This window comes from Vicugna pacos, chromosome 7, assembly GCF_048564905.1.
Source record: "Vicugna pacos chromosome 7, VicPac4, whole genome shotgun sequence".
NCBI classification, from domain to species: Eukaryota; Metazoa; Chordata; class Mammalia; order Artiodactyla; family Camelidae; genus Vicugna; species Vicugna pacos.
In genome coordinates, this window is record NC_132993.1 from 33604967 (window position 1) to 33624758 (window position 19792).

At 35.0% G+C, this 19792-nt stretch overlaps 1 protein-coding gene across 4 annotated transcripts in view; it reads left to right on the forward strand.

The window, feature by feature from the left end:
* The window catches only part of IMMP2L (inner mitochondrial membrane peptidase subunit 2), a 786445-nt gene that overhangs the window by 25181 nt on the left and 741472 nt on the right, over nucleotides 1-19792 (forward strand). For all 4 annotated transcript variants that reach the window (XM_072964657.1, XM_031674290.2, XM_072964660.1 and 1 more), the window contains exon 3: nucleotides 10222-10358. In XM_072964657.1, coding sequence (XP_072820758.1) covers nucleotides 10224-10358 — 135 coding nt within the window. In that variant the 5' untranslated portion in view covers nucleotides 10222-10223. The remainder of the gene's footprint in view (nucleotides 1-10221; nucleotides 10359-19792) is intronic.

Genomic DNA, 19792 nt, shown 5'->3' on the forward strand with positions numbered 1-19792 from the left:
AGGATGCTTTTTCTGTTTACAGGCTCTCAATTTTTTTAAAAGCCAATTTCACTAACAGTCTAAATGCTGCATAATGCAGTATTTTCTTTTTAGCTATTCAGCAAGTATTCTGATACTGAAAATATGTTCTTTTGCTAATTCAAAATATTACTGCTTCAGCAATAAATAGGCTTATGGTGAAACAGTGCAAAGTCCTCTAATTGCTTTGTCTGGATTGTGGAGAAGTACCTAGTCAATTTCATTTACACATGTATTTAATTTGCCACATTGTTAGCTTAATGTCCACATTGCCTTTAGCTTCTACTTAATGACAGCAGTTAATGCTTTTCTATTAAATTGAAAAAAAATATAGTGTGCAATATTGAAATCTAAATTTTGTGATTATTTGAGTTTAAATCTTACCAAGCTTCTCCTTGCTAATGGTTATCATTTAATAGGATTTTTCTCATTCTGTAAAAAGCTATTCACTGTCCTGTTAATTTTTATGGTAAACAATTTTTGCAGAATTTATGGCACCTTAATAACTGAAATTTGAGATTGGGCCTTAGTTGTAAATGCAGTTGAATGGTGTCTATATGAAGTTAAAGGATAAGGATAATCTATAGGATTAGGGGTGTTCTGAACAGCTCTTAGAGAGGCCTGCTGTTGTGATGTGGATTTTGTTTTCTATGGTTTCCAGAAATATTGGAGTCCTGTAGATTTCCATATTGCTAAGAAACAAAACAAAGCAAAATAAAGAATAAGTATTACATACAGTTTTATTCCTCACTTCTCTTAATATATCTCCTGTTCTCTGATCTGGACAGTATTCTCACTGTCTCGAATACGCCATTTGTACCTTAACTCTCACAATCACATTTTCCTCTTGTCTGAGAAAGTTACCAAATTTACCAAATTTCCTCTTGTCTGAGAAATTTATCCTTCTTTAATTTTCAACAATTTAATAAAAAATTATAAACATATAGAAAAGTCATAAGAATTTTGTAGTGAGCATTCTTAAATCCATCACTTTCATTCTAATTCATTTTTTTTCTTTTCAGCTTTTCTCATGAATCTTTTGCAATTCCAGTTCTTTTCTTTCTTTCTTTCTTTCTTTCTTTCTTTCTTTCTTTCTTTCTTTCTTTCTTTCTTTCTTCCTTCCTTCCTTCCTTCCTTCCTTCCTTCCTTCCTTTCTTTCTTTCTTTCTTTCTTTCTTTCTTTCTTTCTTTCTTTCTTTCTTTCTTTCTTTCTTTCTTTCTTTCCCAATGACTCTTAAATAATTTATTCCTGTGGTTCAATTTTGTAACTAAGTCATATTTTTCTTTTATTCTGCTTAGACAAATTCTTAAAACACCAAGATAATGCTGGTGTTGGCACTTCATAATATTGTTAATTGGCCAATATCAGGAAATATAATAGTCCTTAACCCATCAAGTCTTAGAATAAGATTAGGCTCAAAGCAGAACAAAACTCTCTCTTTGGATATTAGGTGTCCCATTATTTAGAAGATGGGCTTTTTCAGTTTTATTATATGTAATGGATGTCCTTAAGTCTGTTGTCCTTTTTTTTAATTTGTTATTGCTAGTCCTCTTCTTTAGACATGGTTAATGCTTTTATCTGAAGAAATACCTTTTATTTGATGATCTAGCCATTGTTCTCTAATAAATTACACATAGTATATTCAGATGCTAGTTTTACTGGTGGGTTTTTTTTTTTCATACAAATGCTTACTTAGAAAACCCCACACATATGAATATTTTGAATCTCCAAAACATCCCACAAAATTTCTCACGTGAAAAAATTGTGGCTCAGGAAGATGGAATAATTTGTCCAAAGTCACATCACTGAATCATGATTTGACCTGAAGTCTGTTGAATTCAGGGCCCATCAGCTTTCCACTGAGTCTCCCTCTTTGTTGACGCTGCCTCTGCAGAGCACCCTTGGCCTCACCTTTGACACAGGGAGTGCTCCTCTTCCACTGAGGCAGAGGGAGAGTTGGGCATAAATGCATGAGGTTTGCAAGCTGAAGGAGTTCTTCTGCAAAACACAGGGAGCCTTTAATAATTTGCATATTCTAGTTGATTTCTGGTAGTGTTTTCTTTCTACACCAGTTGTAGTTGAACATGCCCTTGGAATTCATTTGCTTTTAAATATTTCTGACTTGAAATTGAATAAATCCATTTTAACCTCTCTTCTTTTTTTTTATTTTTTTATTTTTTTTTTACATTTTTATTGATTCATAATCATTTTACAATGTTGTGTCAAATTCCAGTGTTCAGTACAATTTTTCAGTCATACATGGACATATACACACTCATTGTCACATTTTTTTCTCTGTGATTTATCATAACATTTTGTGTATATTTCCCTGTGCTATACAGTGTAATCTTGTTTATCTGTTCTACAATTTTGAAATCCCAGTCTATCCCTTCCCACCCTCTACCCCGCCCCCCCCCGGTAACCACAAGTCTGTATTCTCTGTCCATGAGTCTATTTCTGTCCTGTATTTATGCTTTGTTTTTGTTTGTTTGTTTGTTTTTGTTTTTTAGATTCCACATATGAGCGATCTCATATGGTATTTTTCTTTCTCTTTCTGGCTTACTTCACTTAGAATGACATTCTCTAGGAGCATCCATGTTGCTGCAAATGGCATTGTCGGTTTTTATGGCTGAGTAGTATTCCATTGTATAAAATAACCTCTCTTCTTTAACTATCCAGATGCTCATCACTCTACCAATAGAGAATTATAATTATCTCTGTCAAAGAAGCAGTTTTAGTTTAAGATAGAGGACCCTTACCTTCATCAGTCTACCGATGTAAACTTTTAAAATTGGGTATCTTTACCAGAACATGATTCACTTTATGTCTAACCCTATTACATTTCTCCCTTGTATTATTTTTGGCTAGTCTTTCTTCATTTTTTATTTATTCTTGCCATCTTATCTTTGCTGATAATTTTTGAGTGAGAACTGTTAAGTCACACAAGTTAAAAAAATTTGTTGCTGGAGTTCACATTCTAAAGATTACCAATGATCTATTTTTATAATGTATTGTTTATTTCTAATCTGAAGGAAAAGGATGGTTCTGAAAATTTTGTTTTTGAATTGGTATCCATTGATTCCTTTCCCAGATCTGCTTCCAGTGGAATCAGAATTGTTCTAGTTCATCAGTTGTTATTTTCCCCTTGATTCAGTTCAAATGTATCCTAATGCCTCCTGCCTCCTAGTGCACATTGTTAGGCTCTGTTTGCAGAGTGAGGTTATTGGGACCAGGAGCTCCTGGAGAGATCCATGGAGGAGGGTAGCCCGATCATGTGTGGTTGTGTACTCATTTCTTGTGATCTTGTCATAAGTCCTTTGGGAAGGAACCGTGACTGACTGTGCCTTTTTACCTTTGGTATCTCAGCATAGTGGCTAGCACGGACTGGGCACTTCATGGAGAATGCATGGAAATGCAAGCTCCCTGTGGCCAAGGACCATGCCTGCCTGGTTCTGAATTGTGTACCCCTTAGCACAGTTACATAATAAGTGACCAATAAATATATGTTGACTGAGTTAGGAATTGGGTGACAGATTTACTTGGATCACTGCTCTTATATTCTCTGATATTCATAGTTTGAAATATAGTTTGAGTTTATAAGTAAAATCTTGATTTGGTTACCCAAATGTGCAGGCTGATTTCTATGACTGAAAGGTTACATTTTATATAAGATACTACTTTGTAATTTATTATTTTCCTCTTACCTTCAAACCTCCCACACAATTTTAAAATAGTTTTTATAATTAGGATGGCTTAAGGTGTATTTATTCACCTGGTTGCTACAGATGAGTGATCAGTGAGTTTGTATAAGCTAAAATCTATGCAAGTTTAGGAATTATTTTAGATAAATTCATGCATGATCAAACCATAACAAGTTGTGAGAGGAAAGAAGGGCATTTAGGGTGCAGGTCATTATGTGGTTGAAGTCAGTATCATCAAAAAACTCACTTGCAGGTGCTGTATATCGAGTAGCAAATATGATTTCAGCTGGATCTGAAAGCTTATTTAAAAGTATTCTCAGTTTATGTACTTCAGCAATGAACCAGGTGTGCCTACTACTTAAGCAATAATTTTCTCAGGAGCAATTTTTGAACCTAAATGACTTGTGTGGTTGCTAGAAGAATGAGATTACTGATAAAAATTATTCCCTTTTTGCTGGGGATGATTTTAGTAGCACATTATTCTTGCTTAAAAGAAATTCTCTCAGAGAAAGCAGACGCTAGGTGCTTCTTAGTATGGTAGTTTTAAACATTTCAGGTGTGAACAAAAGACCAGATCATCCCAATGATTCTTTATATGAAAGGAAATATGAAAGAAAATTAACATTAACAAAATGTAAATGCCATAGAACTTTAAACATCTTATTTGATATGACTTGACATAGAAATGTAATGTTCATTTCTTCATTTATGTATGGCTTTAGTATTTTAATGATAGGAGCTTCTAAAAGTGCTTTATTATCATCATGAGGCAGAGGTGTCTTTCACAATTTAGGTAGGACAGGATTGTACTGAGAGTTTTCTTCTGAGCCTCTGAAAATAGTACTTCTTTGCAAGGTAGCTTTTATTTTTTCCCTTGGCTTGGGGCAGAATCTGTACACCTTCTGATTGGCACACTTCCCACATGCTCTTTGAGAATCTCTCAGTAGAAGAATACTTGTCCTGACTGTTGTGCAGGAGACGGCAGCAGCGCCCTGGTCAGCAATAGGCTTGTGAAAATGACAAGTAAAAGGATAATAGCTTTCAGGTCTTACCTGTATTTACAGTGTTCTTTTAATAACTTACACTAATTCCAACTTCCTCTCTGCTTCCCATTCTAACTAGTTTAATAAAAGTGAAGTCTTTTTTCCTTTCAGCCCTTAAAGTCTCAAACCTGAAAGGCAACGTCATGTCTCTTTTTAGTCAGTAATAACATAAGGGATTTCATTATTTTAATATCTGCCCAAGTCCTGGAGAAACAATTGAAAAATGTATAGGAATATAGAATGTCGGCCCTAGAAAGGATCTTAGAAATTGAATCCAACCTCTTTCTTTTTACAGATGAGGAAACTGAGGCCCAGAAGTGACTTGATCAAAGAGAAGCAGTTAGTTAAAGACAGAGAGAGAACGACACCTCAGGTCCCCTGACTCTCATCACCATGCTCCTTCCTGGGGGCCACAGTGACTGAATGGAGGAGCAGTATATATTGGAAACAAGTTGAGGCTCAAAATTCTGAGAATCTGAATTTAATGCAACTTACATTAATTCCCCCCCCTTAATTTACATTATAATCATGCATGCTGCCTTATAACTGGGAGCACTGTGACACCATCCTATTTGAAACCTTTCCTACTTTCTATCCTGCTGGTATCCCTGGTTATTTAGTGAAGGTCCTTGTATGCAGGATCACTTACTATATTTTCATTCTGTCATGGGTTTGCTACTTTTATTCTAAGAGCTACAGATCTATTGAAGCATGTTTTTCTATTTGTATTTGTCCTATCCTCTCTTTTTCTTTCTTTTCCTTTTTTTTTTTTTGAGTCTAAATCCTCTGGTTGTCTAAGCTTGGTTGATCTGATCATTAAAATATATTTAAGCAAGTGTAGGTTTGTGTGTTTAAAGCCAGTTTATTAATGACTTAAAATAGTCACGTGGTCAGGTTGGTTGTAATATGAATTGTCAGCATTTTTTTCCTGTTTGAACTTAAGTGCTTACTATGGGTGAGTAGAAAGGTAACAATCTAAGGCTCTTCACACTCTCAAGATATTTTCAAAAGCATGTAATATTCTGTCATAGCCTGCATTGGCTACATGAAAGAATTGCAGTCAGTGATAATATATTGATTGGTGCACAAATATTCTACTTGGAGCAGCAGAAAGACTGCACTGAGAAAATGTGGTTTGTTTACTGTGATGGGAAAGCGACCAAGACTAGCTTTACCCCGTAGTATCTATATGTTAAAGTGAGTTCTTGGGACCATCTTTCTTTTTTAATATCTACTTTAACAATATCTAGAATTAACTATTCTTAGCGTTTTGATAAGCTTGCCTTTTTCTGTCTTTCTCTATACTTTAATAATTATTCAAGTGACATGGGTGTTTATTAAGTGATTAACATTGAATTGCAAATAATACTCTATTTTAAATACTTTTATATGCATACATTTATATAGAAAATATATTGTTTAGGGAGAGTTTTTAAGTGATATTATACTGTATATTTAGCTATCTTTATGTCTTCTGCCCTTAGCATTGGTGTTTAGCAGTCGATAAATAAATATTTGCTGAATTAAAAATTTTAAATTAGCGTAATAAAGTTTGTATATACTCCATCCAAATTGAACTTTAAGTTTTGTAATACTCATGTTTTGTTTTGCTCCCGGGCCTTCATACATGCTGCTTCTTTTGCCTAAATTGTCCAGGTGTCACTTCAAATGCCATTTCCTTTACAAGACCTTCCCTTATCAATTTCTGGTGGATAGACTCCCTTGCTCCATGTTCCTATGCTCTAGGGACATTGGCCCTTTTTGATGCTCATTTCCATTGCAAATATTTGTGTAAGAGCAGTCTTCCCTGGCATATTATAACTCCTTGAGAGCAAGGACCATGTCTGCTTTTTACTCCTGTATCCCTAGCACCCTACTATGGCCTTGTACTTAGTAGGATTGAATAGAAGTTTGCAGAATTAAATTATGTACATGGTAAATCTATTTTTAGGTTTTTTTTAAAGGAATCTCCATACTGTTTTCCATAGTGGCTGCACAAAATTACATTCCCACCAACAGTGTAGGAGGGTTCCCTCTTCCTACTCCTGGGCATATATCCAGAGAAAACCCTATTTGAAAAGATGCATGCATCCCCATGTTCATAGCAGCAGTATTTACAATAGCCAAGACATGGAAACAACCTAAATGTCCATTGACAGATGATTGGATAAAGAAGTTGTGGTATATATATACACACTGAAATGCTACTCAGCCATAAAAAAGAAATAATGCCATTTGCAGCAACATGGATGGACCTAGAGACTATCATACTAAATGAAGTCAGTCAGACAGACAAATACAAATATCATGTGATACTACTGATATGTGTAATATAAAAAAATGACACAAATGAACTTATTTATAAAGCACAAATAAACTTATTTATACTTGTTTATGAGTATCACAGACATAGAAAACAAACTTATGGTTACCAAAGGGGAAAGGTGAGGGAAGGGATAAATTAGGAGTTTGGGATTAACAGATACAAACTACTATATACAAAATAGGTAACAAGGTCCTACTGTATAGCACAGGGGGCCGTATTCAATAACTTATAATAATCTATAATGAGAAAGAATATATGTATGTATAACTGAATCACTTTGCTGTACACCAGAAACTAACACAGCATAGTAAATGAACTATACTTCAATAAAAAAAAATTCTTGAGCGTGTTTTTAGCACTTTGAAATGTAATCCAAGGAAATGACAAAATAACAGTGCTTTGATAGGTCATACCTACCTCTTGACACTTTTTTTTTAACATTTTTTATTGATTTATAATCATTTTACAATGTTGTGTCAAATTCCAGTGTTCAGCACAATTTTTCAGTCATTCATGGACATATACACACTCATTGTCACATTTTTTTCTCTGTGATTTATCATAACATTTTGTGTATATTTCCCTGTGCTATACAGTGTAATCTTGTTCATCTATTCTACAATTTTGAAATCCCAGTCTATCCTTTCCCACCCTCCACCCTCCTGGTAACCACAAGTCTGTATTCTCTGTCCATGAGTCTATTTCTATCCTGTATTTATGCTTTATTTTTGTTTGTTTGTTTGTTTTTGTTTTTGTTTTTTAGATTCCACATATGAGTGATCTCATATGGTATTTTTCTTTCTCTTTCTGGCTTACTTCACTTAGAATGACATTCTCTAGGAGCATCCATGTTGCTGCAAATGGCATTATGTTGTCGGTTTTTATGGCTGAGTAGTATTCCATTGTATAAATATACCACTTCTTCTTTATCCAGTCACCTGTTGATGGACATTTAGGCTGTTTCCATGTTTTGGCTATTGTAAATAGTGCTGCTATGAACATTGGGGTGCAGGTGTCATCCTGAAGTAGATTTCCTTCTGGATACAAGCCCAGGAGTGGGATTCCTGGGTCATATGGTTAGTCTATTCCTAGTCTTTTGAGGAATCTCCACACTGTTTTCCACAGTGGCTGCACCAAACTGCATTCCCAGCAGCAGTGTAGGAGGGTTCCCCTTTCTCCACAGCCTCTCCAGCATTTGTCATTTGTGGATTTTTGAATGACGACCATTCTGACTGGTGTGAGGTGATACCTCATTGTAGTTTTGATTTGCATTTCTCTGATAATTAGTGATATTGAACATTTTTTCATGTGCTTTTTGATCATTTGTATGTCTTCCTTGGAGAGTTGCTTGTTTAGGTCTTCTGCCCATTTTTGGATTGGGTTTTTTTTTTTCTTATTGAGTCGTATGAGCTGCTTATATATTCTGGAGATCAAGCCTTTGTCGGTTTCACTTGCAAAAATTTTCTCCCATTCCGTAGGTTTTCTTCTTGTTTTACTTCTGGTTTCCTTTGCTGTGCAGAAGCTTGTAAGTTTCATTAGGTCCCATTTGTTTATTCTTGCTTTTATTTCTTCTAGGAGAAAATTTTTGAAATGTATGTCAGATAATGTTTTGCCTATGTTTTCCTCTAGGAGGTTTATTGTCTCTTGTCTTATGTTTAAGTCTTTAATCCATTTTGAGTTGATTTTTGTATATGGTGTAAGGGAGTGTTCTAGCTTCATTGTTTTACATGCTGCTGTCTAGTTTTCCCAACACCATTTGCTGAAGGGACTGTCTTTATTCCATTGTATATTCTTGCCTCCTTTGTCAAAGATGAGTCGACCAAAAGTTTGTGGGTTCATTTCTGAGCTCTCTATTCTGTTCCATTGGTCTATATGTCTGTTTTGGTACCAATACCATGCTGCTCTTGACACTTTCTTCTCTTATCTCTTCTCTTCCCCACCTTTGCCCATCCATTTCCAATCCTGTCAGTTTAACCTCCAAAGTATGTATGTTGAGTCTGCCCATTTTGGTCCATCTCCACCACCACCACCCTAATCCATCTTACCATCATCTCTTATCCTGAACCACTGGAATAGTCTGGTCTCCCTCTATCTATCTAGTCCTACTCAAGAAGTAGAACAGACTGGAATTATAGTCTATTATATAGTATAACTAAGTATTGTTGTGAGAATCTTTTCAATTCTTATTTGCTGTAATGCGAGTGTGTCTGTGTGTATGTATGTGTGCGTATGAATGAGTACTCAGTTGCTATAAAATGTAATTCTTAATGTGGGACATGGTCAAAAAAGATTGAAAGTCATTGTCCACATTGATAACTCTGGAGTATTCTTTTGCTCTGTCAGGGTTAGAAGACTGTGTGTTCCTCATTACAATGTGACCCTGCTTGTAATGTGTCTTTAAAAGGAGAAATTCCTTCAAAATAAAGTGAGAAGTGGAGACTTGGGTCCAATAACTACAACAATTTACGTGTTGTATAGGTAGTAACACGTTTCTCCACATTTCTTTTGCTTCTCATTTCAGGATTAAGTTATATAGTTCACTGGGTAAAATCTTCAGAAATGAGTATCTGGACAGAATTTGACTATAGTTTTTTTTCTTTTCTTTTTACTATTTACTTATTTTCTCCCTCCCTCTCCCTCTTTTTCTTCATGACTATATTTCTTAATTTTTTTCCTTCCTTTCTTATGTTTCTTTTCTATTTTTGGCTTTTCATGTCAAACTTAGTCCTGTGGTGAAACTTAGCAGGAAGAGAGGCTGAGGGAGGCTGGGAAGTCATGTTGCCCACTAAACTTCCATTATTGCAGAAGAGAACAGATATCAGGGGTTTAAGGAGCATCTCCACCATAATAGTCAGCAACAAGAAAGAATTTATTTTTAGAATGCTTATTTTTTTTTTTCTAACTTACCACTTTGTGAGGAGAGATTTTCCATTGAAGTTATCAAGTAGACTTGAGATACAGAAAATAATTAACCTGAGTTAATGTATTTGCCTTTGGGATTTTAAGTCAAATTTATTCCAGTGGTTACAGGGGTGAATGTGTTATATATTGAGATGAGGTTGCTTTTTCTTAACTTTTTTTTTTTTTATCTTTTTTGAGGCTAATTTTGTATTTGTTTTCTTTATGTTTTTAGGTATGGCACACTCTCAAGGCTGGGTGAAAAGGTACCTCAAGGCCTTTTGTAAAGGCTTCTTTGTGGCAGTGCCCGTGGCAGTGACCTTCCTTGATCGGGTTGCCTGCGTGGCAAGAGTAGAAGGAGCATCAATGCAGGTGAAAGCTAATACGACTTCATTCTTTAGAGCACACGCTTCCTTGTTTCTCAAGCACTAGAACTGAGATTTCTGTACATTATCTCTCTGCTGGGAACTGAAAGTTTTTAAACGGCTTTGAACTGAAATTTAACTATACTAAATTTCTTTAATAGGTCTTCTAATGCAGTTACATTATAATCAGAACAGAGGTGGATAAAAATAATTCTCAAATAGTTCTTTATATCTATAGTTTTTTTTTTAAGAATTATAAATGGAGATTCTAAAGAAATTTTACTAAATGATGCCATTTTTGTGAATATGGCCTGACTGTTTAAGATTTTTAAATTATCCATATTTGAATCCATACTTAAATATCCTTTTAAAATTGAATTATTAGTACAGTTGCAGGGTGGATTTGGGTCAAATTTAGCTACTCTATTGATATATATATACATACACATACATGCAGACGTGTACATACATGCACTCATATACACACACACTTCTGATAGATAAAAAAAATCGAGAACATTGATCTCTGATCTTCCAGCGTGTTCTTTAGGCATGTTGCTGATTGAAAAGATTGAAATGCAATTTATATTGAAAGAACTTTGGAGTGGAGATTTCCAAAAATTATATGCAAATAATCTTCTGGAATAACTTTGAGGAAGTTTTATGCTAGAATTGGTGTCTAGAACCTAGCTGTTCCAAAAATTATATGCAAATAATCTTCTGGAATAACTTTGAGGAAGCTTTATGCTAAAATTGGTGTCTAGAACCTAGCTGTTTAAATAAGTTTATTCAATTAAGAAGAATTTGCATTTTGTAATATGACTTTTTTCTTTTTTTACTTGAATTAGTTGATTTAGTTATTAAAATTGGTTGATTTAGTTAATTAGTTGATTTATAATATTGTGTTAGTTTCAGGTATACAGTGAAGTGATTCTGTTATAACGTATTTTTTTTAGATTATTTTCCATTATAGGTTATTACAAAATATTGAATATAGTTCCCTGTGCTATGCAATAGGTCCTTGTTGCTTATCTATTTTATATATAATAGTTTGTATCTGTTAATCTCATACTCATAATTTATCCTTCCATCCTTCCCTTTTCCCTTTGGTAACCACAAGTTTATTTTCTATGTCTTTGAGTCTACTTCTGTTTTGTATATAAATTGATTTGTATTATTTTTTAGATTCTATATGTAAGTGATATCATAACATGTTTTTCTTTCTTTGTCTGGCTTACTATGATATGACTTAGTACGATATTCTGTAGGTCCATCCATGTTGCTGCAATTGACAATATATTTTTTTTATGGCTGAGTAATATTCTTCTTAAACCAATTGTCTCTTGATGAGTATTTGGGTTTTTTCCATGTCTTGGCTTTTGTATGTAGTGCTGCTATGAACATTGGTGTGCGTATATCTTTTTGAATTAGAATTTTCATCTTTTCTGGATATATGCCCAGGAATTTGTAATATGATCTGTTTTCTTTTGTTATTAGCATGTATTAAATTCATACATTGTGCTGAGTAGGTGCATAAAACAAATACATAAAATGAATGTATAAGCTTCTAAGAGCTTAAAATTATAGAGAGTAACCTGTTTACTTTTGTTTTTTAACCTTAGAATTTGTTAAGAGAGTAGACATCAGTTTTGAGGAGTTAGAATGAATTTGCTTTTTAAAATTGTAATTATTGTACTGAAAAATCAGGTCTCTTCCTGAGTTCTGGGGTCTGTGAGATCCTTAGAGTGTGTATTCTTTGGATGAAGCCGAGGTTCTGAAGCAGGGCTGTCTGAATATTTACATCTGCTTCCACCGTTTGAGGACGGGCAGGGCCTTCTTGGGGAGGGGCTTCTAGCTCAACCCTGTCTCTCAGGTACCCTCTGGAGTGAGTCACCAGCCCCAGACAAACTGGTCATTTACTTTGAATACAAAAATACTATATTGCACAGGTACAGCAAAAATAGGAAAAGGTATTTACACGTGTATATCCTGAATGGATTTATTCCTAAATGCAGTTTAACACATTTAACACAGATTGGATTTTACATTTCCTGCCTCATTAATTTTGAATTCCTAGCAGCCTCATCTTAGACCCAGTTCTTAGGGAAAGCGAAAGTTATCTTTGCTGAGCTTTTCAGTCAGATTCTTCATTTGAGATGAAAACTGCCTACTCCACAGCCATCCGAATTCCTTTTTGGTACCTTGGATCCCTTTGAACCCATCAATAGATATGTATCTTTTGGTAAGAAATAATCATGTGAGTGATGATTTTCTCCAATTTTATTAGTGTTGTCTTGCTACACGACCGACCATCACTATCCTGAGATGGATTTTTCCAGAACACAAAAACCTCCTTACGTTGGGTCTGATGATATTTCAGAGGATCACATGACTTTCATAGTGTCACAATCTTCATGTTTTTTGGCCTGGTGTATACCCACTGAATACCTATGTTCCTGGCTTGTGCTAAGAGGAAATTCACTAAAAATCACAAGAAACTGACCATCTTATGCAAAGACAAGGCTTACCCCCAGTGAAGAAGGCAGTGAAGAAGGTGTTAAATAGTGACATTCTTAAATGCCAGGTTTATTGACTAAATACTAAGTTTGTGGCAGATACATTAGAATTTCATTCAGTATTCCTAGACCCTACCCTCAAGAAGTCAAATGTGTACCTTGCAATGTTTGGTATATTATGTAGAGTTTCCTTGGCTACTGGTTACAGAAAAACAGCGTGAATTGACTTAGATCTATAGGGGAATTTCTTGGAAGGCTTATTATGTACCTAGGAGGAAAGCAGGAGTGTGGCAATCATCCAGGACAATTGGAACCAGGGAACTGAATGCTGCCAAGGTGTTCAGTCTTTTCTGTTTCAGCGTCTGCTTCTGTCTGCCTCTTGGCTTAGTTCTCTATGGCTGGGTTTCTTCTCAGTGCAGGGCGCAGGGCTGCTGGCAGTTCTCATGCCTTTGGATGCCTAGTTTCCTCACTGCTTGAGGGAAATCATTCTTCTAGCCTTCGTTTCACTTTGAGAAATCTTGGGGTAGGACTGGGATTGATTCACCTTGGGTCATATGCTCATATCCATGCAAATATAGATCAACTTTGGCCAGAAGGTTAGGTGCCATGACTGGCCCAGCTTTAGGTAGCTGTACACCTCTGGCCATAGTGGAGGAAGAGGATGACAGCATATATTTGACTCACACTGTTCTGTGGGATTTCACAGTGAGGTAAAGGTGACACATCTGAGAAGAAGGGAGAGTGCTATTTTTGGAACAAAAGGGGAAAGGATATTCTGGGAAGAAAGGAAAAATGTATGTTTATTATGATTGGGCCTATATTTTAGGAATTTTAGACTACTTCTAAGTATCATAGATAATTTATTTATATTTTCATTAGATATCACTGAATCATACTTAAATTATTTAGGAGCAGAAATTGCTATAATGAGATATGGTGATTAATTCATTCCACATATTTGAAGAGATCTTTGCTATTGTACAGCTTTGATGAACTGAATGTGTTTAGTTGATGTGGTTCAGCAGAATTTTGGATAAAATTGTGAAAAAAATCCTTGTCTTCAAATTTCTCTAATGATGCAAATACTAAATAGCTGGCAGGATGTATGGAGATCTCTGGAAGTCCCTGAGCATCCTGCAAGGAACACACCTGTTTTTATTGACTCTGAGGCATTAAAATTACATCTAATGTACGGCAGTTGGTTGATTTGTTGTGAACAGAAGGAGTACTCTGGATGCATGGTGATGTCTTCTTGTACCAAGGCTTAGAAGCATGAAAGAAAGGCGGAAAAAGCAAGAGGCAAAAAAGAAGAAAACTGTGGAGAAAAAGAGGAAAGAAAATAACATAGCTCAGTTGTGTGAGAGAGGATGATGGAGAAAATTTGACCCTGAGCAGGAGACAGACTGGCCCATAGGACCAGTGATAGACAGAGACAGGACAGAACAGTGCCCAGTGAAGGAGCTGAAGAGTCCCTTTGTGGAACCTTCCTTGGAATTGTACCCATGAATGCTGACGCATCTCTGCTGCATGTTTGAGTGTAGCACGTGGGATTTGTCACCTGGCCATCCATTCTAAATCTTAATATTCATTAAAAGAATCTATGTGCCATTTAGAAGGAATTCTTATTGGTGTAGGTTATCAGTCTTGAGTATCATTTGTTGCCTGGTACTTTAGTTCTCTTATGTATTCAGGTCGAAAGATCACATCTAGTCATTTCTGTCATTTCAAATATATGAATAATTTTGTGACTCAGGAGTTCATTTTGGGATATGGACAGTAAGAGAAAGCACTGGCAACTGTGCATTGGAATAGAGAGTCATTTATCAAATGGCTAGTATGTGCAAAAAACTATTTTAGGCTCTGTAGGGGTGGGTATGTCAGATACAGATTCTGTCTTCCAAGTACTCTCGTTTTAGCAGAGGAGCTTGAAGAATTATTAATCCTAGACGATTGGATACATCTTCAGATGAGATATAATATAGAAGATATCAAGCTGTCAGATAGATGTTTGGCCAGTGCCTGTTACATCCAGACATGAAAAAACTTGTTTGGTTTCACATACTATTTTGGAGAATGGACCTGGAAATTTTAATTTGGAACAGAGTGGTACCAAAGAATAATACCTTGAACTCTTTTATTGTTGAACACTGTATTAGCTTTTATTGTGGCAGCAAAGAACCTCAAGATTTCAGAGGTTTACTTAACAGATGTCTTTCTTGTTCATGGGTCTGTAGATTGATTGTAGTCACTCTCGACCATGGTTTGGTTTAGTTGGCTTCCTGTCTGTACCTGTCATTGTGGGGTTTGGCTGAAAGAGCAGTGACTGCCCGGGGCATGCTCTTCTCTTGGGTGATAGCAGGACTCCAGAGGGTGATTGGAAACACTTTGACTGTCTTAAAGCCTCAGTTCAGAACATCCACTCTTCTGTTCATATTCCACTGGTCAAAGCAAATCACACGGTAAAACCCAAAGCAATTAGATCAGAAGTATATTCCACCCACAGGGAGATGATGGCAAGAGTAGGGAGGGAAGGAAGAATTGTGACTAGGTAAGTACATCTACCACAGCCAGTAAAACTTCAAAGACACACCATTGATTTCAGAGATAATCCAAAATGTTGTATTTACCATTTAGTCTTCCTAGAATGACCCTAGTCTTTGTAGTTCAAGGCTAACAAAATTGGAATAGATTGAAATTCTAACTCACTGAATTCTGAATTCTGGAATGAGTTGATACATTTTTTTTTAGATGCCTTTGTGTTGGAAATAGCCCAGGGCCAATTGGGTTATCACTTTAAGTAGCTTTTTTAAAAGGTCATGTAGACATGTTATTTAAGAAAATCCAAGGATTGAAAGATTGAATTTTATTACAAGGACATATAATACCAATCCTTTGGAGTTTATTGAATAAATACTATTATAACAAGTCTGGAAATTCACTCTGAGTAACCAATTTTGCATTAGAGCTCTTTTTATGTCTTTAAAAAATTCTGTTGGCTTGAAATTTAATAGGAGAAGCTCATTTTCAGGACTCCCTCTTATAAGAAATAATTCTTACTTTTTCAACACTTCTCAGTGGTTCTTTTTTTAGGTTAGGCTTTCCATTGTTAATTTACAGTTCATTAGGTATCTGACTAGAAGGGTAGAGGTGATCAAACTTGCGGGGGGGTCACAGCTTGTTGAGGGTAAGTTATAAATGAAAATCAAATTAATGATATAATTCAGTAGAAAATAAGATTCAGTTTATGAAACATTTGTGTTTTTTTAGTCAAGTTATATAAGTATATCCCTTTTATTGGATGAGGTGTACCTTTAGCAATGCTCTGCACACAAGGAACGAGCAGCAATTGTTGGTTAATGATTATTCATACTGACCTATTCCCTTTTCATGCACATGAATCACTTCTGGTGATTGCTGAAAGGTTACTATGAAAGTAGATGCACTTTTTTTTTTTTTTTAAGAAGCACATTACTCAATGTTAATTTAACTCTGGAAACGAAGACTGATATTGCATACAGTTGAAACTACAGAGGGAATTTATGTCAGTGAAATGCAATTATTCAGATTAGAAGTTCAATCGCTTACAGAGGCTTTTAGAGTAAAAAGGTGCCCTAGGAATAGTTTAATGACCTCACACCAAAGTTTTAGATTTTGTGTGAGAGAGAATGCCTGCAGCAGGGTCACTGGTTCTTATGCAACGTGTATGCCTTCTACATTTAAAATTAAGATTTAAGACTTTAAAAAGTAAGTGAAAGAAATAATTTTAAGTGTCACTGTCCTGTTTCTGTTGTAGTTGCCACATAATTTTTATCTAGTATGCCATTTTCTTCTTTCCATATTGCACAGCCAGAGGGGAAAATACTTGAAAACGTTACTACACAATACTGTCTCTGTAGCTCAGACTTCAAAGAAAGATTTATGCAGAATGGATTAGAAAATTTGATGATGTGAAGGAAGATCGAGTTTAATCAGCATTGAGGTCTTTATTCATCAGGAACACTCTTTCATTGGTTCAAAATTGTCTTGCTTTTCAGTTACCTGTGAATGATCCTGAAGACTTCTTAGACTTCTCCTAGGCTCTTTGCCGTCATTATCTTGTTTCCTGCTGAGTTCAAAATTAAAAATTCTATCAAAAAAGCAAGCAAAGAAGTTGATGCGCTTTCTTTCTGTCACATTATATATTTAAAAAAATTTTAGACCTGTAGTGGGCTTAATATACAGGGTTATTTTTGGTTGTAACTATTATTTTGATATTCTGAGAAGCTAGATACAAGAGACTCTCAAGAAAAAAGATACACTGTGATTTACATACTAGGATTTACAGTAGAGTTAGGGAGTTCTATATTACTTGCTGAATCTGCACTTCCAAGATACTGGGAACCCCCGGGTGCACACGTTTCCTCTGATGCTGACTGTTCTGTATTCTTACTCCCCTTGGTTGGCTGGGGCTGACTTTGAGGGAAGCCAGGAGTTAACATTGGAAGGCTTTATTGGCTTATGTGTGTGCTTTCTTCCCAAATTACTTTTGGCTTAAAAATCTCACTTGAGGTTTTTATCCCTTAGGATGTTACACATTTTTATGTAGTTCTGCAACCTGTCATTAATAGAGAATTCAAATAGATCAGTTTGTATTTATAGCAATAAACATATGTGATACTGAAACATTGAGTGAGTAATGATTTTATAATGTCCCTTCATGGATTTTCTTCACTTCCCATGGTAGAATAACAATATGTTTCTGTTTTATATAGCCAGAGTTATATCTGTTATTTAAACACTGACTTCAGAATACTCTCTCTTTTTTTAATGTTGAAGTAATTTTAGACTTACAGAGATGGTATAAGAGTAGCACAAAGAACTCCCATGTGTTCTCTACTCAGATTCAGCAGGTTTCAATATTTTGCCACATTTATTTTATTCTCTTCCTCTTTTTCTTTCCCACTCCCTCCTTCATATATAACATATATATGATGTATAATGTATAATATATATGCTTCTGTGTATGTATGCACACACATGCATATGTACGTGTGAGTATATATACCCACAAACGTTACTGAACCAGTTGAGAGGAGGTTGCAAATATCATGCCCTTTTAACTTCTGTATATTCTGCTGAGTCATGATGCTTGCTGATTGGTTTATTTATGCTTTTATTTTACAGACTTTAAATTTAATACTTAATTCAGATTCATATGCATAGAACTTTTGTTACATTAAGAGATATTGAATCACAGTCTAAACTTTACATTTGAAAAAATTGAGGCTGGATATTTGAGATGATTTACCTAAGCTCACATAGACATTAAGTTTTAGAAGTGGCCTGAACCAACTCTGATAATGCTTTCCATTTTACTAAATAATAACCAATAAAAGTTGTGCTTTATCACTGTGCTGTAATACCTCCTGAAAACATTCCTGCTCACAGAGGTATTTTGTTCCATTTTATTTTGGTTTATTGAATGATGTAATTAGCAAGTTATTTAATTTGGGGATGGTTTTATAGTACATTTGGCATTTAACAAAGATAGAAATTAAGTTTGTAAGTGGGAGATGAAGGAGTTTAAACTTTGAAACTCAGGTTGGTGGAAGATACCCTATTCTATACTGAAGATTATGTATTTTCTGAGAAGGAATTAGACTTCAGTTTCGGGAAATCTGGCAGAGTAAACATCTTGAATATATTTCCAATGCAAGACTCATAAAAAAGTATAAATAAAACATTAGAAATCTTAAAAAAAAATGCATAGTGGCCTTACAGGGAGGTAAGGGAAATGATCAGAGACCACAAGTAAGGAGGAATACATTTCCTGAGTAGAAACTATGGATTGAAATAAGCAGCTGTCCTCTGGACATTTGTCAATTCCTGGTAACTTAGTTTTTGGTTTTAATGGCCAAATGGGGATCAAAAGACAAGGCCTTGGACTCATACAAGGTAGGGAGTTGGAACAGAAATCTGAATAAATTCAGGACCATGGAAGAGACGCATCTTTGGGGAATGGATAAACCAAAACCAAAATCTGTTTTGTAAGAAAAATTTTCTAGGCTCTGAGTACAGAGGAAAAGCCCTAATGTGGGATTTAGGTTTAAATTCACATTTGCTATAACTGAATGTGAAAATTCACATTCACCTAAACAGAGATATTAATTTACAGAAGCTGAGGTTTTGAGCAGCCTCAGGTACCTGGCAGAAGCTATCACTAATTCTGGGCAACTGCAGAGTTTGATCAACATGATCTCACAGCACAAATTTTCACACAAGGAAGTGAGCGCTGTAAGCGAGAGTAACAACCTTTAGTAGAATCAGACCTTAAAGCTTTTAGGTATTAGAACTATCAATAGGTTTCAAGACATAAAAAAGGAGACTGAAAGTAAGAGAAAGCAACAAAAGATTATTTAAAATATTCAAATGAAATACCATTTTTATGCATTTGTGCTTTAATATATTTTTAAGACATAAAAATGGTATAGTGGTTATGTTAAAAAGTCCTTATTTTATATATATATATATAATATAGTGGTATTATGGTTAGATTAAAATCTTCTATACTATGAATCTTACACAGTTTGCAATGAAATATCTGTATATCTATATATCTCTGTCTATATATATATTAGCTGAGTATGGAAGGAGGAAAAGTGGATTGGGGTTACAGATGAAACAGAATTGGCCATGAGTTCATAACTTTTGAATCTAGGTGATGGATAATATGATAGTTCATATACTATTCTACTTTTTTAAAAACAGGTTTATTGAGGTATAATTTATATACCATTGAATTTATCCATTCTGAATAATTTAATGATTTTTAATAAATTTTATGGAGTTGTACAATCATCACTTTTTAGAATGTTTCCAAGATCCCGCATGCCTGTTTGAATTTCATTCTTGCTCCTACCTTGCCTTACAACCACTAATCTGCTTT